At 38.7% G+C, this 25,280-nt stretch overlaps 1 protein-coding gene across 8 annotated transcripts in view; it reads left to right on the top strand.

Moving 5' to 3' along the window:
• Nucleotides 1-25,280, top strand: part of AXDND1 (axonemal dynein light chain domain containing 1) — a 188,441-nt gene that overhangs the window by 124,089 nt on the left and 39,072 nt on the right. For 5 of the 8 annotated variants that reach the window (XM_058443024.1, XM_058443023.1, XM_032160875.2 and 2 more), the window contains 4 exons: nucleotides 3,519-3,612; nucleotides 11,960-12,159; nucleotides 13,279-13,375; nucleotides 19,479-19,586. In XM_058443024.1, the coding sequence (XP_058299007.1) occupies nucleotides 3,519-3,612; nucleotides 11,960-12,159; nucleotides 13,279-13,375; nucleotides 19,479-19,586 (499 nt within the window). Of the gene's footprint in view, nucleotides 1-3,518; nucleotides 3,613-11,959; nucleotides 12,160-13,278; nucleotides 13,376-16,873; nucleotides 17,003-19,478; nucleotides 19,587-25,280 lie in introns of those variants that run through there. The other 3 variants (XM_058443027.1, XM_058443029.1, XM_058443025.1) reach the window with 3 other exon arrangements.

Here is a 25,280-nt window from a genome sequence, read left to right as displayed (position 1 = left end):
GTTCCCAAGAAGTTCCTTATCTCCATCTAAAACCACCTCAGCCTGGATTCCATTGTCCATATCATTATCAGCATTTTGGTCAAAGCCATTCAACAAGTGCCTAGGAAGTTCTAAATTGTTCCACATTTTCCTGTCTTCTTCCGAGCCCTTCAAACTGTTCCAACCTCTGCCTGTTACCCAGTTCCAAGGTCGCTTCCACATTTTTGGGTATATTTACAGTAGCACCCCACTCCAGGTACCGATTTACTGTGTTAGTCCATTCTCATGCTGCTGATAAAGACATACCTGAGACTGGGTAATTTACAAAGGAAATAGGTTTAATTGACTCACAGTTCCACATGGCTGGGGAGGCCTCACAATCCTGGTGGAAGGTGAAAGGCACATCTCACATGGCAGCAGACAAGAGAAGAGAATGAGAGCCAAGTGAAAGGGGTTCCCCTTATAAAATCATCAGATCTCATGAGACTTATTCACTACCACAAGAACAGTATGGGGGAGTCCACCCCCATGATTCAGTTATCTCCCACTGGGTCCCTCCCACAGCATGAGGGAATTATGGGAGCTATAATTCAAGATGAGATTTGGGTGGGGACATAGCCAAACCTTATTAGCTACTTTGAAGTTTTTGAAAAACCAGAGTTCTCAGCCGGGCATGGTGGCTCATGCTTGTAATCCCAGCACTTTGGGAGGCTGAGGCAGGCAGATCACGAGGTCAGGAGATCAAGACCATGGTGAAACCCCGTCTCTACTAACAATACAAAAAAAATTAGCCAGGCATGGTGGCGGGCACCTGTAGTCCCAGCTACTCAGAGAGGCTGAGGCAGGAGAATGGCGTGAACCCAGGAGGCGGAGCTTGCAGTGAGCCGAGATCGTGCCACTGCACTCCAGCCTGGGCAACAGAGCGAGACTCCGTCTCAAAAAAAAATAAAATAAAATAACCGGAGTTCTGGTCACTCTCACTCTCACAGGCAGTTTCTGTTGCCTGCCTGGTGTATATGTTACACTTTCTTCTTTCTTATCATGCCTTGTAAGGTTTCTTTTTGTTGTTGTTGTTTTTGGTTTTTGGATACTGGACATATTAGATAATAAACTGTAGCAACTTTTGTTGCTACCCCCCTCTTCCTTGTATTAAGTCTCTGATCTTGCTCTCAAGAAGGTGCAGTTTTTGGGTATGCCCACTGTCACCCTGCAGTGACAGTGGTGTTTTGTCAAGGCTTGCTTCTTTTTCTTTGACCACACCAAGCTGTGAAACTTCACTAATTTCTGGTTGATTGGTCTATTGTTTTCTTTTTTTGTTTGTTTTTGCTTTTATTTATTTATTTTTATTTAAAATAAAATGTATTCATTTTTACTTTTTTATTTTTTATTTTTTATTATACTTTAAGTTCTAGGGTACATGTGCACAATGTGCAGGTTTGTTACATATGTATACATGTGCCATGTTGGTGTGCTGCACCCATTAACTCATCATTTACATTAGGTATATCTCCTAATGCTGTCTCTCCCCACTTTCCCCACCCCACAAGAGGCCCTGGTGTGTGATGCCCCCCTTCCTGTGTCCAAGTGTTGTCATTGTTCAATTCCCACCTATGAGTGAGAACATGCAATGTTTGGTTTTTTGTCCTTGCAATAATTTGCTGAGAACGATGGTTTCCAGCTTCATCCATGTCCCTACAAAGGACATGAACTCATCCTTTTTTATGGCTGCATAGTATTCCATGGTGTATATGTGCCACATTTTCTTAATCTAGTCTGTCATTGATGGACATTTAGGTTGGTTCCAAGTCTTTGCTATTGTGAATAGTGCTGCAATAAACATACCTGTGTATGTGTCTTTATAGCAGCATGATTTATAATCCTTTGGGTATATACCCAGTAATGGGATGGCTGGGTCAAAGGGTATTTCTAGTTCTGGATCCCTGAGGATTTGCCACACTGACTTCGACAATGGTTGAACTAGTTTACAGTCCCACCAACAGTGTAAAAGTGTTCCTATTTCCCCACATCCTCTCCAGCACCTGTTGTTTCCTGACTTTTTAATGATTGCCATTCTAACTGGTGTGAGATGGTATCTCATTGTGGTTTTGATTTGCATTTCTCTGATGGCCATTGATGATGAGCATTTTTTCATGTGTCTATTGGCTGCATAAATGGTCTATTGTTTTCAATAATTCTCTGGGGCATATATTGCTCTAAAACTACTTTCATGTAATTTTGGCTCCTTGGAAAGAATAATTCCTGAGATCAGTGTTTGATCTTGTTCTGAACTCAAGTGGCCTTCTCCCAGTTGTCTTAGTCCCTGGTTGTTTCCTGCAAACTAGTTAGCCTACAGTTTAACCTCTATCTTGAATCTCCACTGAATTGCATTTCACCAAACCTCCACAGTTCTTTAAAGCACCCTTGGATTTGAATGTCTTCAGGCTATGTTGCAAATGAAGTTAGTTTATTTGGGACAAGATTAGGAGCTTTTTAATTTTTTTTTTTTTTTTTTTTTTTGCCGCCTTCTACCTCCAGGCAAAATCTCTGAGCTAGGGCTCTAGAGCTGGGGTAGGGACAGTGGAAAGCTTCTCTCTGAGTGACACTCACACTGTCAGACCTGAGCCCTCCTTAGAGGGGAAAGTAGCAGCCTGAGGTCTTCTTGGATTGCCTCTCATGGAGTAGAACCACTGCCTTACAAGCCCAGACAATCAGGGACCCATGATTCTCAGCATGCTATGCATAGCGTAGAGTATTTATTATATAAATAGGGGCTGGGTGGAAAAAGACAACCCCTACTTGTTACCTGCATTTACCCAGTACCTGGACTCAACACCAGATAGCTGGAAGCAGTATAAAAATCCATGATGTCCTGTTCCTTCTGGGAAGAAAGCCATCTGATTGGGAGCTAAAGGGTTAGGGAGCTCTGTGTTCTTGGCTACAGCATTCTGAAATGGAGTTGCTGCCTCACTGAGCTAAGGAGAGGAAGGAGCAGTCATGGTTCAAATACCATAGATTATTGCCTTTCTTACTGAATCTTCATAGATTTTCTTGAATAGATGTTTTTGGAACTTCTCCATAGCACCATTTTTAGAGGCTTTAAGTGGTGTATTTAAAAAAATAATTGTTACCAGTTTCACTGGGGTAGGGGGTGGTGGGAAGGGCAGCCTTGCTCCTCACACTATCATGCTGGAAGTCATTCATTGAGAGGATTTTAAAATTCATTCTTCTCACATAGTACTGGCCTGGAAGTAAATGTAAAGGGTGTAAGTTTTTACAGTAGAGAGCTAATATTGAACGTAAGATCTGCTTTGTCCAAAGTGCATCTTGCTACCTACATGGGGGTTAGGAAAGCTTTGTCAGTGAGTAAACTATCATACCAGATAATTCAGGGCTTTGATTCCCCTGTCCTCAGTTCTCAAGCAGTTGTCAACATCTAAGTTTACAATACCCAGCCAAATAAAACTCTTTCTCATAGCTGATAGTTACATTTATCCTTTAAATCAGCCAGTCACTTTTATTTTACTTGATTTTTCCTTCAGGGTACTCCAAGCATATATATTTAACATGATTCAACAATGGCTTTTGAAGATAGGCAATGAAATTAACAACGGTAACATTGAACTTCAGCACCACGTATGTACTTGTAAGGATTTTTGACGTTATAGTTTGCCTCGGCTGGCAAATTTCTTCAAGGAAAAACAATGCTCTCCCTATTTAAATGAAGCAGGAGGTTGAGAGGGCAAAATAGAAGCTTGTATAATAATTTCTCAAATAATTTTCAGTGGATTTTTTAAAGCAGAATGTCTCTGCCTCTGGAATGGAGTTTTGGAATTGAAGAGTCAATGAGCAAATATATTAAAGCTGGAAGTATGGATTCAGGCGATCCCTAGGCTTGGGAGAAATTCCTCTGACAACCAAAATGAATAAGAAAAAGGATAACAGAGTGCTTGTCGCATGGTGGGACTCAGTAAATGTTTGTTGAATGAATTTAGGAAGAATATTCCAGCACTGTTGGTGTCTAATGGTGCTGCTACATTAATTCCTTATTTGGCAAAAATGCTTGATTTACCATTAGGGATTTATCTCCATGGAATCATATGCTCAATTTGTTATTTTCTAGAATTTAATTTTTATAGTATGGGATTACTTAGAAAGTGCCTTTATATACCTCAATTTTAACACTGCATTATTATAATTAATCTGTGTAGAAAATTTACAAGATTGTAAACTCCATGAGGAATTATGTGTATCCTGTGTATCCATATTAACTCTTATTAATATTTAGAAACAGAAAAGTTGGATATAGGAGACAAGATGGCTGACTAAATTCAGCCAGGAGAAACACCTGCCACCGAGGGACTAGAAGATCGGAAAGACCGGTGCACTCCAAGCGTATCTTTAGAGGGAAGGTATTGAGGGTGGGCAAAGGGAAGATACAGATGCTGGGCTAAAGGGGGAGGAAGCTGGAAACCCTGCACAGGGATACCACACACTGGGACTCCTTCCTGGCACCCAGTGACTCTTGGGGAAAGAGTGAGCTAAGCAGGTGAGAAGTGACCTTCTCTTGCCGTAGGCATCTGGAATTCAGACAGCAGGGGATTCCAGGACCCCTAAAGTCACTTGAGCTGGCAGAGAGAGCTGCTTAGAGAGATGGTAGGGGTGGTACTCCCAGCTAGTGTGGAGCCTGGAGGGTTTGGTGTGGGAGCGTCTATAGTGGAGCACAGTCAGGGACGCCTATCCCCCAAGGCCTGCCTTGCTCCTTTAGGAGACATTAGTCTTAGCGGAACTATCAGACCTGAACAATACAGGGTAATCTTGCCCATAAGACAGGGCCAGTTTCACCTGAGCACCCCCCTGTCTTGTGGACTCTCCCAGGACTCCAGCCTGACCATGCCTGTTTGCAGTACAGCCTTGGATGCCCAGCTGAGGTGCCTCCCAGGGGCCTGCATCATAGCTCCTATACTGGCAGACCATGCCTGACCATTGGACAGCTCCAGCAGAGCACCCCCAACTAATGAGCACCAGCCCACCCATGTACTCTACCCATCACAGCCTCCCCCATGCCATTTGCCAGTGTGCACTCACCCATGACCACCCCCTACATTGCTTTGCTAGTGTGGTTGCATGTATTCAGACCTTACCCCTCCTTCCCCACCAGTGCACATGTGCACACGCACCCTACCGTGCCAACTGCTGCCACTGTGAGTGCATCACACTCCCCACCCCATAACCAATGCAAAGGTATGCAAGGAGACCAGTGGCTCCACACTCTGTCCTGCACTGCCATTGCCATTGGAGTGTTCATGGGTACAGAGACTGCTAACCTTGTGCCTGCCAGTGCCCCACCACTGTGCTAACACTGCTGCTGGCATGAAACTACACATGGATGCCAGCAGACCTGCCTCCCACCTTGTGCAGCCACTGCTGCTTGTGTGAGTATGTGCACAGAGGTTACCAGTCTTGCACCTGCCAGCACTCTGCCCCCATGCTTGAACATGCACAGGGACATTGGTGGGCTACCCCCTGCAACATGCTGCACTGCCACCACTGCAAATGTCCACATCCCTGCCCTCATTAGTGCCCCACCACAGCTGATGAGCATGCACCCTGCTGTACTGCTGCTGCTCCTGGCATGTGTAAACAAGCACGGATCCTGCTGTCACCACCTAATGAATTGCTTTGGCTGGCATGACCCATTGGAGTGTTGTGACCAGTGATCTGGGGGCACCTTGGCTCTTCCAATACAGTAGATTCCTAACCTTGAGGGGCCAGATAACAAAGCTGGGGACCTGATACCAGACCCTAGAGTTAGAGCATGCAGTCCAGAAGGCCTAAGCTGAGCCTTGGACCCCTAAAATCTTCCAGAAATGAAGCAGGTTGACTGAACCCAACTTATACCAGAATCAAACCTCCAAGGATGTCAAAGAGGAGGAAAGACAAAAGAAAATGCATTCTAAGGACAGCAACTTCAAAGACTGAAGGAACATCAGCTCACAAAGATTAGAAAGAGCCAGCACAAGAACTCTGGCAACTCAAGAAGCCAGAGTGTCTTCTTACCTCCAAACGACCACACTGTTTCCCAGCAATGTTTCTTAACCAGGCTGACATGACAGAAATAGAATTCAGAATATGTATAGGAACAAAGATCATCAACATACAGCAGAAAGTTGAAACTCAATCCAAAGAATCTAAGGATTACAATAAAATGATACAGGAGCTGATAGATGAAATGGCCATTATAAGAAAGAAACACCAGGTGCGGTGGCTCACACTTGTAATCCCAGCACTTTGGGAGGCTGAGGTGGGTGGATCGACTGAGGTCAGGAGTTCGAGATTAGCCTGGCCAACATAGTGAAACCCCATCTCTACTAAAAATACAGAAAATTAGCCAGGCATGGTGGTGGGCACCTGTAATTCCAGCTACTCAGGAGGCTGACGCAGGAGAATCGCTTGAACTCGGGAGGCGGAGGTTGCAGTGAGCTGAGATCATGCCGTTGCACTCCAGCCTGGGCAACAGGAGTGAAACTCTGTCTCAAAAAAAAAAAAAAAAAAGAACCAAACAAACCTGATAGAAATGAAAAACACACTACAAGAATTTCATAATATACTTGCAAGTATTAACAGCAGAATCAACCAAGCTGAGGAAAAAAATCTCAGAGTTTGAAGACTGGTTCTCTGAAATAACTTAGTCAGACAAAAATAAAGAAAAAATAATAAAGATGAATGAACAAAGCCTCTGAGAAATAAGAAATTATGTAAAAATATCAAATATACAACTCATTGGCATTCCTGAAAGAGAGAGAGTGAAACCAAGCAATTTGGAAAGCATATTTCAGGATATCATCCATGAAAATGTTCACAACCTCACTAAAGGGGCCAACATTCGAATTCAGGAAATGCAGAGAGCCCCTGAAAAATACTACAAAAGAAGACCATCCATGAGACACATAGTCATCAGATTCTCCAAGGTTGAAATGAAAGAAAAAATGTTAAAGGCAGGTAGAGAGAAGGGGCAGGTTACCTACAAAGCAAACTCCATAAGGCTAACAGCAGACATGTCAGCAGAAATCCTACAAGCCAAAAGAAATTGTGGGCTTACATTCAGCATTCTTAGAAAAGAAATTCTAAACAAGAACTTCATATCTAGCCAAACTGAGCTTCATAAGCAAAGGAGAAATAACATCCTTTTTAGATAAGCAAATGCTAAGGGAATTTTGTGACCAGATGTGCCTTACAGGAGGTCCTGAAGAGAGTGCTAAATATGGAAAAGAAAGACCATTACCAGCCATGACAAATACACACTTAGGTATTTAGACTACTATAAAGCAACCAGACAAACAAATCTGTATAGTAGCCAGCTAACAACATGATGAGAGGATCAAATCCACACATATCAATACTAACCTTGAACATAAATGGGCTAAATGCCCCAATTAAAGGGCACAGAGTGGCAAGTTGGATAAAGAATCAAAACCTAATAGTTTGCTGTCTTCAAGAGACCTGTCTCACATGCAGTGACACCCAAAGGCTCCAGATAAAAGGATGGAGAAAAATCTACCAAGCAAATGGAAAACTGTAAAAACAAGAGTTGCTATTCTAATTTCAGAAAAAACAGACATTCATTTTCCCTCCTGATCCATGTTCTTACCTCCAGTTTTTTTGTTATTGTTTTCCCTTTGCCTCCTTACTTCATTTTACCTGTGCTGCTTGGCTGTCTAAAACACTGGTCTCTAAACGTTTTTTATTATGTACCTCTATTAGCAAAAAGTCTTTGAGCAAGCCTTTCTAACTTACTATTTCTGATTTGCGTGCAAAAATTACTCAGTTGACATGTTTGGTACATTATAAAACATATACAAAAAGCCAAATGGTATGAAATTAACAATATTTAAAAATGATTTTTGGTAATGGTTCAAAAAACTGATTGAACAAGCTTCATGATTTTTTATAATTGCAGGTTTAAATTGCAGATTAAACTTGTGATTATAAAGCTATTTGAAGGTCTGCTTCTAAATTCAGTTTCCTTCAATACTAATTTTTAATGGCAGTCACTGCTTAAATGATAGCTCGGAAAGAAACAGGAATCCCAATTGAAGAAATACATCATTGGAATGATAATATTCACTTTTCATTTCCATCAATCAGGCCAGGCATGATGGCTCATGCCTGTAACTCGTCATTTTGTAAGGCCAAGGTGGGAGGATTGCTTTAAGCCCAGGAATTTAAGACCAACCTGGTCAACACAGCGAGACCTCATCTCTACAAAAAATAAAACAATTAGCCGGGCACGGTGGCACACACCTATAGTCCCAACTACTTGGGAGGCTGAGGTGAGAGGATCGCTTGTGCCTGGGAGGTCAAGGATGCACTAAACTATGATTGTGCCACTGCACTCCAGCCTGGGAAACAGTGAGACCATGTCTCAAAAAAAAAAAAAAAAAAAAGAGAAAAAAATTTCAGTTCCATCCATCGGTTATGCAAAGGTTTTTTTTTTTAAATTAGTAATTTTTTCTATCTATCATAATGTCAGTCAGTTGTTCTTACAGTTTTCTAAAACATTAGACAGTGTAACATTCCTGTATTTTAACAAAGTGCTCCTAGCCAATTGAAATGCTTTATTTCTAAGATTTTTAAAAAGATTAGAAACGTACTTCCAGATTTTATATATATGTAGATTTTAGACTTTTAAAAGGTGAGCTGTGTTTCATTTTTAGCAACAAACTCACACCAAGATGGAAATATTTCCTCCTATCCATTTTCAAAATGACCCCTCCATAGTATAAGTTTCTTTTGCTCATTGTTAAATTTCACATATATTTGAAAGGGACAAATTAAGTGTGTGTGTGTTTTCTTTTTGTTGTTTGTTTGTTTGTGTTTTGTAGAGATGGGGTTTCACCAAATTGCCCAGACTGGTCTTGAACTCTTGAGCTCAGGCAATCCTCCCACCTTGGCCTCCCAAAGTGCTGGGATTACAGGCATGAGCCACCATACCTGGCCTGATCTTTCTCTCTCTCTTTCTTTCTTTCTTTCTTTCTTTCTTTCTTTCTTTCTTTCTTTCTTTCTTTCTTTCTTTCTTTCTTTCTTTCTTTCTTTCTTTCTTTCTTTTTCTCTCTCTCTCTCTCTCTCTCTCATTCTTTCTTTCTTTCTCTCTCTCTCTTTTTTCTTTTTTTTTTGAGATGGAGTCTTGCTCTGTCACCCAGGCTGGACTACAGTGGCACGTTCTCAGCTCACTGCAACCTCTGCCTCCTGGGTTCAAGTGATTCTCCTGCCTCAGCCTCCCAAGTAGCTGGAATTACAGGTGTATGCCACCACACCAGGGTAATTTTTGTATTTTTAGTAGAGACAGGGTTTCACCATCTTGGCCAGGCTGGTCTTGAACTCCTGACCTTGTGATCCACCTGTCTTGGCCACCCAAAGTGCTGGGATTACAGGCGTGAGCTACCACGCCCAGCTCATTTATTTCTTAGTATCAGCTAATAAGTGTCTAATTACTCACTTGTTATCCCTGAAAAGATTAGTAAATTTGGAAGAAGTCTTTTCACAAAAGAAAAGCAGTTAATTCATCTTAAAATTTCTTTTAAGAATTTTATATAAGAATCACAGTAAACCTATATTTTAGTACAAAAATTATATTCACTTTCCATCTCATTAAAAAGGATTACATATCTTTAGGAAAGTAAAAGATACTCTTTGTTTTTAATTTATTTTAATTTTAAATTCACCTATGATTTATTGTTTGACCTTGATTCTGCCATTTAATCTCTCTAATATAACTTTTAAATTAAGATAATAACGTCTATTTGTGCTTATTTCCTAAGGATAGTCCAAGGATTCATAAACATTTTATGTAAGCAAAAATGAGTTATTTCAATGGTAGTATAATCTAGGCCATTGGTATTTGAAAGAATAGTTAGGAATTTGTGTACTTTCACAGAGAAGCAGCAGGGACATAGCTAGTAGAATATGTAAGGAAGTGGTATCTTTTTCTTGTGAAAAAGACTTGCCTTTTTAACTCTTTCTCAGGAAAGGTTGTCCCTTTTCCTGATACGTAAATTCAGGTGTCAAATACATTAATCAACATTGCTTTAGGTCATTAACAACCTTCCCGTCTGAATCAAGAAGCAGGAAGTTTGGGTTTTTATTGGAAAGGCTACTACTTTTCTTTTTTTTTTTTTTTTTTTTTTTTTTTGAGACGGAGTCTCGCTCTGTCGCCCAGGCTGGAATGCAGTGGCACCATCTCGGCTCACTGCAAGCTCCGCCTCCCGGGTTCACGCCATTCTCCTGCCTCAGCCTCCCGAGTAGCTGGGACTATAGGCACCCGCCACCACGCCTGGCTAATTTTTTGTATTTTTAGTAGAGACGGGGTTTCACTATGTTAGGCAGGATGGTCCCGATCTCCTGACCTCGTGATCCGCCTGCCTTGGTCTCCCAAAGTGCTGAGATTACAGGCATGAGCCACCGCGCCTGGCCTAGGCTACTACATTTTATTTTTATTCATTCATTCAAGAAACATTTACTAAGAACTTACTCCCTGATAAGTACTGTGTGTGGTATGCAGGGATAAGTTGATGGCTCATGTCTTACAGACAGGTTAGTTGAGGAGATAGATGTGCAAATGACTATAACAGAGATATGTACAAAGTACTGTAGAAACATGGGAAAGGGAGCAAATTAGAGCCAGTGGAAACTGGTAAGTCTTCTCAGAGTAGATCATGTTTAAGCCTAGAGAAATACTCCAGAACTAACCAAACAGAGAAAGGGAGTAGGGTATTTGACAAGTATGGTGTGGCTGAATTTTGCATACAGGTTTTCTGCATTTTATTTCTGGGACCCAGCCTCAGCAAATACTGTAATGCAGAGGTTCTCAAACTTTCTCTATTCACAGTGTCCTTTGGGTTTCAATATTTTCACACTCCTAAGCCAAAAGAAATACTTCACAGTTAAGTTTATTAAGTAGGTAGGTTCAAACCGCTTACTAAATATTTAATGTCCTAACAATTTATTAACCATTTGGAAAAGTACTACACATACACTGAAAGAAAAAACCTTTTATTTTATTCTCATTTAATCAATATCACTTGCCAACATAAGGCATGTACTCACTGGCATGGTACAGCTTCTCTGACCTTGGAATCAGATTGGACGTTACCACCTTCATTTCCTGTTCCATGTTAATTTTCACACAGTACTTGTTTTTGTTTTTATCACACAACCACCAATCAAACCAGTTTCAAAAAGATATGATGTCATCAAAATTAATATAGGGCATCTAAAGTTGAAAACTGTGAATTGTGTTAAGTTCATGCTGTTGTCTGGTAGATGTTACATATTACTGTTATTTCCCTCAATTTAAAATCCTATGGCATCCTTGTGAGTTTGCTGTGGAGCCCTGTAATACCCTGATGTGCAATTTGAGAATTGTGGGTTCTCACAGGTTATTATCTATGGCCAAGCTAAAGAAGAGATTAGTGGCTGTGCATGTGGTTCACGCCTGTAATCCTAGCACTTTGGGAGGCTGAGATGGGCGGATTGCTTCATCCCAGCAGTTCAAGTTCAGCCTGGGCAACATGGTGAAAGCCCATCTCTACAAAAAACACAAAAATTAGCCAGGCATGGTGGCGCGTGTGCCTGTAGTCCCAGCTACTCAGGAGGTTAAGATGGGTGGATCACCTGAGCCTGGGGAGGTCAAGGTTGCAGTGAGCTATGGATTATGCCTCTGCACTCCAGCCTGGGCAACAGAGTGACACCCCGTTTCAAAAAATTAAATAAATAAATGTCAATAAAAAGAAGAGAGTAGCTTAATGTCGGATAGCGAGCAAAAGAAAATAGGGTCATGCTAGCTGATGATTTGATTTCATTAAGAATTATAATGTTGAAAGTTGGACACAGGCATGATCATTTCTATTTTAAAATTTGGTGTGGTTTTTACTGTTTGATTTATTTAAAGTGGGTCGTTTGTATTATACTCATTTTTTAACAGATGGATGAGTTACATATATCTATGATCCAGTGGATGGTGAACTTGCTGATTTTAATGATACCCAACTTTACTGACCAAGACTGTCTCCTAAAGTTGGAGGAGGAAAGTGCTGAGAAACATGATATAGGAGTTGCACGATTGGAGCTAGATGCGATTGAACTGACAAGGAAGTTGTACCAATACTCCAGCTATTTGAGCAGGTGAAGGTATCTGGTTATTTTATTGTTGCCCTTTTGAAGAATTGAATGTCACATAAAACAGAGAAGAGACAGTGAAGTAGTGGCAATAGGAGTTATTTTAAAACCTTGAAAGAAATACTAGTTCCGTTTTTCAACTAGCTTTAACCCTGTGAGCAGTTATAATATGAGATTTTGGTTTTTCTTTTGAAAACTGTTGGCATGGGCAGGATGAGAAGTGTGTGTATGTGGGAGTAAGAATTAGGAAAAAAGGACTCACTTTCTTGCATAAAGAAGACACATCTTACACTTTTGCAAATACTGGTGAGGGAGTGGATTTAAGAAGAATATTGTAGTTTCCTGTGTACTGTCATGTATTTTTTAGACAGAGTTTTCTTCTGTCACTGAGGCTAGAATGCAGTGGTGTGATCTCGGCTCACTGCAGCCTCCACCTCCCAGGCTCAAGAGATTCTTATGCCTCAGCCTCCTGAGTAGCTGGGATTTACAGGCATGCCCCACCATGCCTGGGTAATTTTTGTATTTTTAGTAGAGGTGGAGTTTTGCCATGTTGGCCAGGCTGGTCTCGAACTCCTGATCTCAAGTGATCTGCCCACCTTGGCCTCCCAAAGTCCTGGAATTACAGCCATGAGCCACCATGCCCGGCCCTGAATGTATACTTTTATGTGCTTCACTAAATGCCAACCAAAACTTCTTTTTACAAAATGGCAAAAAAAAAAAAAAATAAATAAATAACCCACAAACCCTTATACCTGAAAAGCTAGAAGATTTCCACTGAATAAAGATGAAGTCTGGAAAATTGTAATCTATTAACTAAGATGCAAGCTTGACGCTATGATTACTTTAAATTCAGGAAGTAGCTTTTACATTCTAAGCAAATTTTCCCTTCATTTCAGTTCAGTTACTAAGGGTCAAAAATAAGAGGGATGGAAGGGAGAAGGAGGACAAGGGTAAGAAATTGAGGAGACAAATTATTCTCCTTGGTGAGTCAGTAGCTGAATTATTATGGTGAACTTCCACTTTGTCTGGATTTTTTAAATTTTAAACAGAAGAACCAACAATAAATAGGTTATGCTGAGTGTGTATGTGCTCTTTTTCCTTTTCTTTTTTTCCCTCTTTTTGCAGTTGTTGCAAAGGGATGGTAACAGCAATGGCTCTGAGTAAATCCACTAACTCACACAAAAATGCTACTGAAGACCTTTATGAGGTGGATAAGTTGAAGGTAATAACTCTGTCTTCCCCTTAGTTTTGTTTGTTTTCATCAGATTTTTGAGGTTCAGTTGATGTACAAAAAGCTCACATATTTAAAGAATACAGTCTTACAAGTTCTAAAATATGCATATACTCATAAAAACAATTAATAAAAACTAAAAATAGGAAACATATCAAACACACCCAGAGTTTCCTTGTACTCTTCTTTTATTTATCCTTCCAGCCTCATCTTGTCACCAATGTCTGATCTACTATCTAACACCAAAGTTTTTTTTATTTTCTAGAATTATAAAAATGAAATTATAAAGAATATACTTTTTTCTGACTTATTTCACTAAGCATGATTACTTAGAGATTCACACATATTGTTGCTTTTATCAACCACTTATGCTTTTTAGTGCTGAGTAATATTTCATTGTATGGATAGACACAATTTATTTATCTAGTCTCTGTTGATATGCATTTGAATTGTTTCCAGTTTCAAATTATTACTAGATAACTTCAGTGCATATTCATATATAAGTCTTTGAATGGACGTATACTTTCACTTCTCTTGGGTTGATATCTAGGAATGGAATGGCTGAGTCACATGGAATGTGTGTGTTTAACTTTTAAAGAAACGGTCAAACTGCCTTCCAAAGTGGCTAATGGGTACAAAAGTGCAGTTAGATAGAAGGAATAAGCTCTAGTATTCAATAGTACATTAGGGAAATTATAGTTAACAATAATTCACTGTATATTTCAAAATAGCTAGAAGAGAAGAATTGGCTATCTCCAACACAAAGAAAAGATAAATGTTTGAGGTGATGGATACCCCCATTACCCTGCTTTGATCTTTACACATTGTACACACGCATCAAGATATCACATGTACTCCAAAATATATACAAATATGATATATGAATTTCTTAAAAGGTGGTTAAACCATTTTACACTCTTGCCAGCAGTATCTGAGAGTTCCAGTTGCTTTACATACTCACTGACACTTGATATAGTCAGTCTTTTTTTCATTTTTTTTGAGATGGAGTCTCGCTCTGTTGCCCAGGCTGGAGTGCAGTGGCATGATCTTGGCTCACTGCAACCTCCGCTTCCTGGGTTCAAGCAATTCTGCTGCCTAAGCCTCCTGAATAGCTGGGACTACAGGCGTGCGCCACTATGCCTGGCTAATTTTTGTATTTTTAGTAGAGATGGGGTTTCACCATGTTGACCAGGCTGGTCTCAAACTCCTGACCTCAAGTGATCCACCCTCCTCAGCCTCCCAAAGTGCTGGGATTACAGGTGTGAGCCACTGCGCCTGGCTGATACAGTCAGTCTTTTAAAATTATACATTCTAATACGTAAGTAGTGGGATGTTATTGTGGTTTTAATTTGCATTTTCTTAATGACCAATGATGTTGAACTTCTTTTCATGTGTGTATTTGTAATCCATGTATTTTCTGTGGTGTAATGTCTCTTAAATCTTAGTATTGATTTGTTTGTTTCCTTATTATTGAGCTTAGACAGCTGTTTTTTTCTCTATACCAAGTCTTTTATCAGATACGTGATTTTAAAATATCTTCTCTCAGTCTGTGATTTGTCTTTTTTTTTTTCCTAAGATAGTATTTTACTATGTTGCCCAGGCTGGACTTGAACTCCTGAGCTCAAGTGATCTTCCCACCTCAGTCTCCAGAGTAGCCAGGATTACAGACATGAACCTCATGCCCAGTTATAGTGTCTTTCAAAGAGGGAAGTTCTTAATTTTGATGAAGTTCAATCTCTGATTTTTTTTCTTTTATAGACCTTGCTTTTGGTATTCTATCTAAAGAAATTTTTGCATAACAACATCATAAAGATTTTCTCCTATGTTTTCTTCTAGAAGTTTTAAGAGTTTTAGGCATTATATTCAAGTCTATGACTCATTTTGAGTTAACTTTTTAAAAATATGGTGCTGGGGATGGATTCAAGTTCATTTTGTGGCATTTGGATATCCAATTGTTTTAGCACCATTTGCTGAAAAGACTGTCCTTTCTCTATTGAGATGCCTTTGTATCTTGATTGAGAACCTTTTAACCATATATGTCTTGGTATTATTCTGGACATTCTGTTGTGTTCTGTTGATCCATTTGTCAACATTGTCACCGTCTCCAAACTGCCTTCATTACTATTGTTTTGTAATAAGTTTTAAAATCAGGTAATATAAATCCTCCAAATTTGTTTTTTTTCAAGATCAAGCTATTCTAGGTCCTTTGCTTTCCATATGAATTTTATAATTAGCCTATCAATTTCCTCAAGAAACCCTGCTGGGATTTTAGTTGATATTATATCTATTGATCAGTTTGTGGAGAATTGATATCTTAACAATATGGAGTCTTTAAATCTGTGAACATGGTCTATCTCTTCATTTATTTGTCTTTATTTCTTTAAGCAAAGTTTTATAGTTTTCAGTGTATAGATCTTACATATCATTTGTGAGATTTATCCCTAAGTATTTCATATTTTGGTGCTACTATAAATGGTATTATTTTATAATTACAATTTCTGATTATTCATTGCTAATATATAGAATTACAATGGGGTTTTAGTACATTAATCTCATATCCTGTGACCTTGCTGAATTCACTTATTCCTTCTAAGAAGTTTTTTTTTTATTTTGTTTTTTCAGATTTTTTGGGATTTTTAATATACAGTTATGCAGTCATGTTTTCTGCAGATGGGGACAGTTTTATTTCTTCCTTTCCAATCTATATATATTTTTTCTTTTTCTTGCCTTATTGCACTAAGAAGACTCTATAATACTAGGCTGAAAAAGTAATGAGAGCAGATATCCTTGCCTTGGTCCATTTTAGGGAAAAAGTATTAATTGGTCATCTTTAAGTATAATACTAGCTATAGTTTTTTTATAGATACCTTTTATTAGATTGAGGAAATTCTTCTTTATTTCATGTTTGCTGAAAATTCTTTTTTTTTTTTAGTCAGCAATGGATGTTGGATGTTATCAAATCCTTTCGCTGCATCTATTGAGATGCTCATGAGTTGTCATTTTTAGTGTGTTAATATGGTGAATTACATTTATTGATTTTTAAATTGAATGTTAAACCAGTATTGTATTCCTGGAGTAAACTGCACTTGATCATGATGTATTGTCCTTCTTATATGTTGCAAATTCAATTGATTGATTGTTTAGAATTTTTGCACTGATGTTCATAAGGGATATTTATTAAATAGCTTTGTTTTGTAATATCTTTATTTGGTTTTGATATCAGGGTAATGCTGGCCTTTTAAAATGAGTTAAGAAGTGTTTCTTACTCTTCTGTTTTACAAATAATATGTGTAGAATTGTTTATTTCTTTTTTTTTTTTTGAGACCTAGTCTCGCCCTGTCACCCAGGCTGGAGTGCAGTGGCGCGATCTCGGCTCACTGTAAGCTCTGCCTCCCGGGTTCACGCCATTCTCCTGCCTCAGCCTCCTGAGTAGCTGGGACTACAGGTGCCCAGCACCACGCCCACCTAATTTTTTGTATTTTTTTTTAGTAGAGACGGGGTTTCACCGTGGTCTCGATCTCCTGACCTCGTGATTCGCCCGCCTAGGCTTCCCAAAGTGCTGGGATTACAAGCGTGAGCCACCACGCCCGGCCAAGACCGCAGTAGGCTTTCTTTATGTCACCAAAGATAGCACTGCCAGTTCCAGGATTTGGTCCTCCAAAAGGACTATGACTGAAGACGGTGGTAGTAGGAATCTTACTCTCATGATGTTTTAGCAGGTAAACTCAAGGAAGCCCCAGCTTTCCTCCCTTATAGGGGGATCTGGGGATCATGGATTCTTAATATCTCCATTTATAGCCATTGTCTTACTGCTGGTACCCTATAAAAGACTCTCCTGTGGCCTTCTGTTTCTCCTGCTGCAATAGGCTTAACAGGACTACTGCTTGCTTCTTAAATACTTCTTCACTCCAAACATGAATTTTAGTCCTTTTACTTCACACCAGAAGTCTTTATTAGAATCAATTAAGAATATTCATGGAAAGAGATTCATGGGTATTAATTAGCAACCAAGCTATCCTGTGGTCTATAGCTGATAAAAAGGTAATATTGAAGGTTTTGAAGGAAAAGTTGCTGAACTCTATAGATTATTGTAAAACTTTTATAGTAAAACTGTAAAAGACTCCTAATGATTTTTTTCCTCATCAGAAGTCTTATGACAGTATCTCCAATGTCACAGACATTTATAAGAAAATGACCAGGATCTGTTTCATAGCGTGCAAATTCAACTACAGACTAGTTTAAAAATTTTTTTTGTTCTAGATACAATAAAAAAAGGTTAAAAAATATATTAGTCAAACTTTATATCTGGAAGGATACTTAGGGGCAGTGGTGTGATAGAAACTCACACTGGCTTACAAGAACCAATTATATACAAGCCTTCTCAACTCCACATTCCATGATAGCATACTGAATTGATGAATATCATTGAAATTGCCTGGTGAGAGTATTTATACCATGGAAATCAGAAATTGCTACAAATCAGGGCTTCCCCCAACTCCCTCAGAAAGGGTTGTTAAACATTTACCAGGTCACCACTGCATATGGATCACTTAGAGTAAACAAACAGCTTCATTAAATAAAAAAAAAGATAAGGACTATTAGGCATTTACTCAAGAACTCTCAACTAATTAGGTGAAGTTAGGACTAAAACCCAACACCGTCATCTGCCTTGTCCATTCTACTTCCTGATATGCAATAAGATACCATTCTAACCCTTTGAATCCAGAATTTAACCATCAGTGACATTAACAAAGCTGTAGTAAACTTACTTTACCACTATAGGCTTCGGTTTCTTTATCTACAACATATGGATTTAGATTTGATTTCTAAAATGTTTTGGCTCTGATGTTTCATAATAATTACACAATTTAAAAGAAATCTGGGCCAGGTACAGTGGCTCACGCCTGTAATCCCAGCATTTTGGGAGGCTGAATTGCTTAAGCCCAGGAGTACAAGCCCAGCCTGGGCAACAAAAAATAAAAAAATTAGCCAGGTATGGTGGTGCACACCTGTGGTCCCAGCTACTTGGGAGGCTGAGGTGGGAGGATCACTTGAGCTTGGTGGGTCAAGGCTGCAGTGAGCTGTGATGATGCCACTGCACTCTAGCCTGGGCAACAGAGCAAGACCCTGTCTCAAAAAAAAAGGCTAATAAGAAAGAAATATAAGATATATTACTGCTCATTGTGATTGATTTCAGGAGCCTACAGTGGGTCATTTCACCACATGCTGCCGTTTTTTGGCTAGAGTGACCAGATCTCTGTTCCCGGAGAGGATAACGTTTCCTAGTTCTCAGGGTTTTTATTAACTAATAAGGAATAATGTACCTTTTAAACGTTGAAACTAGCTCTTAGCTGTTAGGAGATCTTGGCAAATACAGTTTAACTATTTACCTTAGGTAATTAAAACCTGCTATAGACCTTTCCCATATCTCAATAGATAAAAGGTGAGCACCTTTTCCAAAAGTGTTTCAAATCTTGATTCATTCACTTTATTAGCAGTAGAGGGATTTTTTTTTTTTTTTTAGTGGTTAAGCACAGACCACATAGATTAGAATCCAAGCATCATACTTAACTATTTTTGTGACCTTGAGCAGGACATTTAACTACTCAATCTCTCAGTTTCCTTATCTTAAAAAATGAGGATAATAATAGTTAATGTCTCATATTGAGGATCAAATGAGTTAATATATACATAATGCTTAGAACAGAGTCTGTCATATAATTAAGTACAAGGTAGGTGTTTGCTACTTCTGTTGTTATTATGCAATCACAGTTGACCTGGTCAGTTGCATAAAATTTATTAGGAGGCCATTTAGACATTAGTAAATAAAACAATCTTTTTGTATCTGTTTTTACGGCACTTCACTACTCCCTGTCCCATTACAACCCAGATCCCAAACCCTGTCAATAAGAGATAATATGATTTAGGTCTATGTTAATAGCCAGTCACCTCTGCACAAATCTTTGAACTGAACTGATATAAAGTTAATTGAATATAGTTATGTTTAGAGGAATTGTATTTATCAGTTCCTCAGTAGCAGTGAGTGAATAAATGAGCTGGTTTTTTCTGCTTGTAATCTTTTATCTCTTCTCAGAAAGAATGTTATGAATGGATCAACACATGCTCTTGCCTCCTTTCTAATGTCAAAGGCAGAAAAGTTACATTATTGACAGATGAAGAAATAGAGTGGCTACTTGAAGAGGTATTTGCCACATGTTAGCATTGGTCATTATTCAGATTATTCCTGTATTTCAGTAGAGAAGGTTCACAGCTTTTTCCAATCAATGTTCTGAATCCTTGTTCATTTATCCTAACATATGAGAATTTTGGTTCTGATCAAGACCTTTGACAGCTCTTCTTCCCTCTAAGGAAGAGGATCATCCACTCAGCATTTTGCCTCATGTTTTTAGCAGGTCATTTTATAACGGAAAGAATGGCTTTCAGGTAGAAGCTCCCTGCCACTTCCTGAGGCGTATCCGCAGGTTCATCTGCTTCTGTGCTCACCCTTTTCCCTACCCTCCGGTCTCAGTCTTTCCATCCAAGGTTATTTCTTCCTTCAAGCACTTAATCTCATGTCCAATGTCTTCTCTCTTTTGCCTCTTTAATGTCTTCTCTAATTGTCCCATTTTATCAATCTAAAAGCAATCTAAAACATGGTCATTTCTCCCATCCTAAAAAGTATGTCCCTTGACTCGTCTCTCTGCTACTTCTTTCTCTCTTTCCATTCCATCATAATCAATTTGTTTAAAACTCTAAAACTACTATAGGGTCACCAATGATTCCTTATTGCCATATCCAAGTATCTTCAATTCTATATCTAACCTGGCTTCTGTGTAGCATTTGGCCCTCTTAACCATTCACTCCTTTTGCAATCTCTCCTCACAAGACAAAAGTGTCCTGGTTTTTCTCCTACTTCTTTATTTGTTTTCACCCTTGTTTTAGACTTTCACCCTTGTCTGCCTCTTAAATGTTGATATTCTGTCCTTGGCTTGCTTTCACTTCTCATTTGTACACGCTACCTATTACTGTGTTTCCTGTGGTTTTAATTACCATCTGCTTACTGAGAATCTCAAATCAGTGAATATCATGTGCTATCACAAACTCAACTCTTGTTTGTATTTCAGCCTCTTTGAAGGTGTTCTCCTCCAGTAAATTCTGAAGAAGCTCCCATTGTTATCAGAGTCATACTATACAGGTATGATCTGATGGCCTATATGTCAGTGTCTTGGGTCTGAGAAAGAAGGGGAAGGTTCTGTCTACACATTTATGAAACTTTTTTTTTTTTTTACATTTAAACACTAAAGAAACATCATCTTTCTAAATTATTCACCTTTAACAAATGTTCATTTTACTGTGCTGTCTAGATCTTGGCAAGAATTATTGTGAAATAACCACCGAATGATTTTATCAACATTATAAATTGTAAATTGTAGTATACTTTAAGAAACTTAATGAAATACCACAGACATGATCTTGGCGTATCAGATCTACGAAAAAATCAAGGAACTATACAGAATCAGAGACTGGAGAGCAGAAGGGAATTTAAAGGCAATTGAATTTAACCTTGCATGAATCTGATGACAAATCTTTTAATTTTTCCATAGGTTACTGGGGTACAGGTGGTGTTTGGTTACATGAGTAAGTTCTTTAGTGGTGATTTCTGAGATTTTGGTGCACCCATCACTCAAGTAGTATACACTGCACCCTATTTGTAGTCTTTTGTCCCTTGCCCCCCTCCCACCCTTCCCCCCAAATCCCCAAAGTCCATTGTATCATTCTTATGCCTTTGCATCCTCATAGCTTAGCTCCCACATATCAGTGAGAACATATGGTGTTTCGTTTTCCATTCTTGAGCTACTTCACTTACAATAAGAGTCTCCTATAGTCCCAGCTACTCAGGAGTCTGAGGCAGGAGAATCGCTTGAACCCAGGAGGCGGAGGCTGCAGTGAACCGAGATCATGCCACTGCACTCCAGCCTGGGCGACAGAGTGAGACTCTGTCCCCCACACACACACACACACAAAAGATTCTCCAGTCTCATCCAGGTCACTGCAAATGCTGTTAATTCATTCCTTTTCATGGGTGAGTAGCATTCCATCATATATATACATATATAATATGATATATATATATACTACCACATATATATGGTATAATATATACATAGTATATGGTGTGTGTGTGTGTATGTGTGTGTATACATATATACATATATATATATATATACACATATATATATATACACACACACCACAGTTTTTTATCCACTTGTTGATTGATGGGCATTTGGGTTGGTTTCATGATTTTGCAATTGTGAATTGTGCTGCTGTAAACATGCCTGTGCAAGCGTCTTTTTCCTATAATGACTTCTTTTCTTCTGGGTAGATACCCAGTAATGAGATTGCTGGATAAAATGGTAGTTCTATTTTTAGTTCTTTAAGGAATCTCCACACTGTTTTCCATAGTGGCTCTACTAGTTGACATTCCCTCCAGCAGTGTAGAAGTGTTCCTTGTTCACCGCATTCGTGGCAACATCTACCGTTTTTTGATTTTTTAATTATGGCCATTCTTGCAGGAGTAAGGTGGTACTGCATTGTGGTTTTGATTTGCATTTCCCTGATCATTAGTGAGGTTGAATGTTTTTTCACGTATTTGTTGGCCATTTGTATATCTTCTTTTGATAATTGTCTATTCATGTCCTTAGCCCACTTTTTGATGTGATTGTTTGTTTCATTTCTTGCTGACTTATTGGAGTTTGTTTTAGATTCTGGATATTAGTCCTTTGTCAGCTGTATAGATTGTGAAGATTTTCTCCCACTGTGTGGGTTGTCTGTTTACTCTGCCGACTGTTCCTTTTGCCGTGCAAACGCTCTTTAGTTTAACTAAGCCCCAGCTATTTATCTTTGTTTTATTGCATTTGCTTTTGGGTTCTTGGTCATGAAATCTTTGCCTAAGCCAATGTCTGGAAGGGTTTTTCCAATGTTATGTCTAGAATTTTTATAGTTTCAGGTCTTAGATTTGAGTCCTTAATCCATCTTGAGTTGATTTTTGTATAAGGTGAGAGATGAGGATCCAGTTTCATTCTCCTACATGTGGCTAGCCAATTATCCCAGCACCACTTGTTTAAAAGGGTGTCCTTTCCCCACCTTATGTTTCTGTTTGCTTTGTTGAAGATCAGTTGGCTATAAGTATTTGGATTTATTTCTGGGTTCTCTACTCTGTTCCATTGGTCTATATGCCTGTTTTTATACCAGTACCATGCTGTTTTGGTGACTATGGCCTTATAGTATAGTTTGAAATCAGGCAGTGCGATGCTTTCAGATTTGTTCTTTATGCTTAGTCTTGCTTTGGCTATAAGGGCTGTATTTTGGTTTCATATGAATTTTAGAATTTTTTTTTCTAATTCTATGAAGAGTGATAGTGGTGTTTTGATGGGAGTTGCATTGAATTTGTAGATTGCTTTTAGCAGTATGGCTATTTTCACAATATTGATTCTGCTCATCCATGAGCATGGGACGTGTTTCCATTTGTTTGTGTTTCTATGATTTCTTTCAGCAGTGTTGGTAGTTTTCCTTATAGAGGTCTTTTGCCTCCTTGGTTAGGTATATCCCTAAGTATTTTATTATTTTTGCAGCTATTGTAAAGGGGTTGAGTTCTTGATTTGACTCTCCACTTGGTAGCTGTTGGTGTAGAGAAGAGCTACTGATTTGTGTACATTAGTCTTGTATCTGGAAACTTTGCTGAATTCTTTTATCATATCTAGGAGCTTTCTGGAGAGTCTTTAGGGTTTTCAAGGTAAATAATCATATTGTCAGGAAACAATGACAGTTTGACTTCCTCTTTACCAATTTGGGTGTCCTTTATTTCGTTCTCTTGTCTGATTGCTCTGGCTGGGACTTCCAGTTCTATGATGAAGAGGAGTGATGAGAGTGGGTAGGTATCCTTGTCTCATTCCAGTTCTCAGAGAAAATGCTTTCAACTCTCCCCATCCAATATTATGTTTGCTGTGGATTTGTCATAGATGGCTTTTAATACATTGAGTTACATCCATTGTATGCTGATTTTGCTGAGAGTTTTAATCCTAAAGGGATGCTGGATTTTGTCGAATGCTTTTTCTGCATCTATTGAGATGATCATGTGATTTTTGTTTTCAATTCTGTTTATGTGGTGTATCACGTTTATTGACTTGCATACGTTAAACCATCCCTGCATCCCTGCTATGTAACCCACGTGATCATGGTGGATTATCTTTTTGATATGTTGTTGGATTCAGTTAGCGAGTATTTTGTTAAGGATTTTAGTGTCTGTGTTTATCAGGGATGTCAGTCTGTGGTTTTCTTTTTTGGATATGTCCTTTCCTGGTTTTGGTATTAGGGTGATTCTGGCTTCATAGAATGAATTAGGGAGGGTTCCCTTTTTTCTCTATCTTGTGGAATAGTGTCAAAAGGATTGGTATCAATTCTTCGAATGTCTGGTAGAATTCTGCTGTGAATCCTTCTGGTTCTGGACTTTTTTTTTTGTTGGTAATTTTTAAATTACCATTTAAATCTTGGTGCTTGTTATTGGTCTGTTCAGGGTGTCTAATTCTTTCTGAGTTAAGCTAGGAGTGTTGTGTTTTTCCAGGAATTTATCCATCTCTTCTAGGTTTTCTAGTTTATGTGCATAAAGATGTTCATAGTAGCCTTGAATGATCTTTTGTATTTCAGTGGTGTCAGTTGTAATATGTCCCATTTTGTGTCTTAATTAGGTTATTTGGATTTTTTCTGTTCTTTTTTTGGTTAATCTTGCTAATAGTCTATCAAATTTATTTATCTTTTCCAAGAACCAGCTTTTTGTTTCATTTATCTTTTGTATTTTTTTTTGTTTATTTCTATTTCATTTAATTCTGCTCTGATCTTGGTTATTTCCTTTCTTCTGCTGGATTTGGGTTTGGTTTGTTCTTGTTTCTCTAGTACCTTGAGGTCTGACCTTAGAATGTCAGTTTGTATTCTTTCTGTCTTTTTGATATAGGCATTTAATGCTATGAATTCTCCTCTTAGCACAGCCTGTGCTGTATCCCAGAGGTTTTGATAGGTAGTGGCATTATTGTTGTTCAGTTCGAAAAATTTTTAATTTCCATCTGAGTTCCATTTTTGACCGAATGATCATTCAGGAGCAGGTTATTTAATGTCCATGTATTTGCATGGTTTTGAAGGTTCCTTTTGGAGTTGGTTTCCAATTTTATTCCACTCTGAGAGAGTGCTTGATATAATTTCAATTTTCTTAAATGTATTGAGGCTCATCTAGTGGCCTATCACATGGTCTATCTTGGAGAAGGTTCTGTGCACTGTTGAATAGAATGTATGTTCTGTGGTTGTTGGATTAAATGTTTTGTATATATCTGCTAAGTCCATTTGTTCCAAGGTATAGTTTAAATCCATTGTTTCTTCGTTGACTTTTTGTCTTGATGTCCTGTCTTGTGCTGTCAGTGGAGTATTGAAGTCCCCCACTGTTACGTGTTGCTGTCTATCTCATTTCTTAGGTCTATTAGTAATTGTTTTATAAATTTGGGAGCTCCAGTGTTAAGTGCATATATGTTTAGGATTGTGATATTTTCCTGTTGGACAAGGCCTTTACCATTATATAGTGTCCCTCTTTGTCTCTTTAACTGCTGTTGCTTTAAGGTTTGTTTTGTCTGATATAAGAATAGCTACCCCTGCTTGCTTTTGTTGTCCATTTGCTGAAATGCCTTTTCCAACCTTTTTGTTTCAGTTTATGTGAGTCCTTATGTGTTAGGTGAGTCTCCTGAAGGGAGCAGATGGTTGGTGAGTTCTTATCCATTCTGCAGTTCTGTATTTTTTAAGTGGAGCATTTAAGCCATTTACATTCAATGTTACTATTGAGATGTGAGGTACC

The sequence above is a fragment of the Hylobates moloch genome, unplaced genomic scaffold, assembly GCF_009828535.3.
Source record: "Hylobates moloch isolate HMO894 unplaced genomic scaffold, HMol_V3 SCAFFOLD_8, whole genome shotgun sequence".
In the NCBI taxonomy this organism is placed as follows: Eukaryota; Metazoa; Chordata; class Mammalia; order Primates; family Hylobatidae; genus Hylobates; species Hylobates moloch.
Note: the sequence above shows the minus strand (reverse complement) of the source record. Positions and strands in the feature narration are given on the sequence as shown.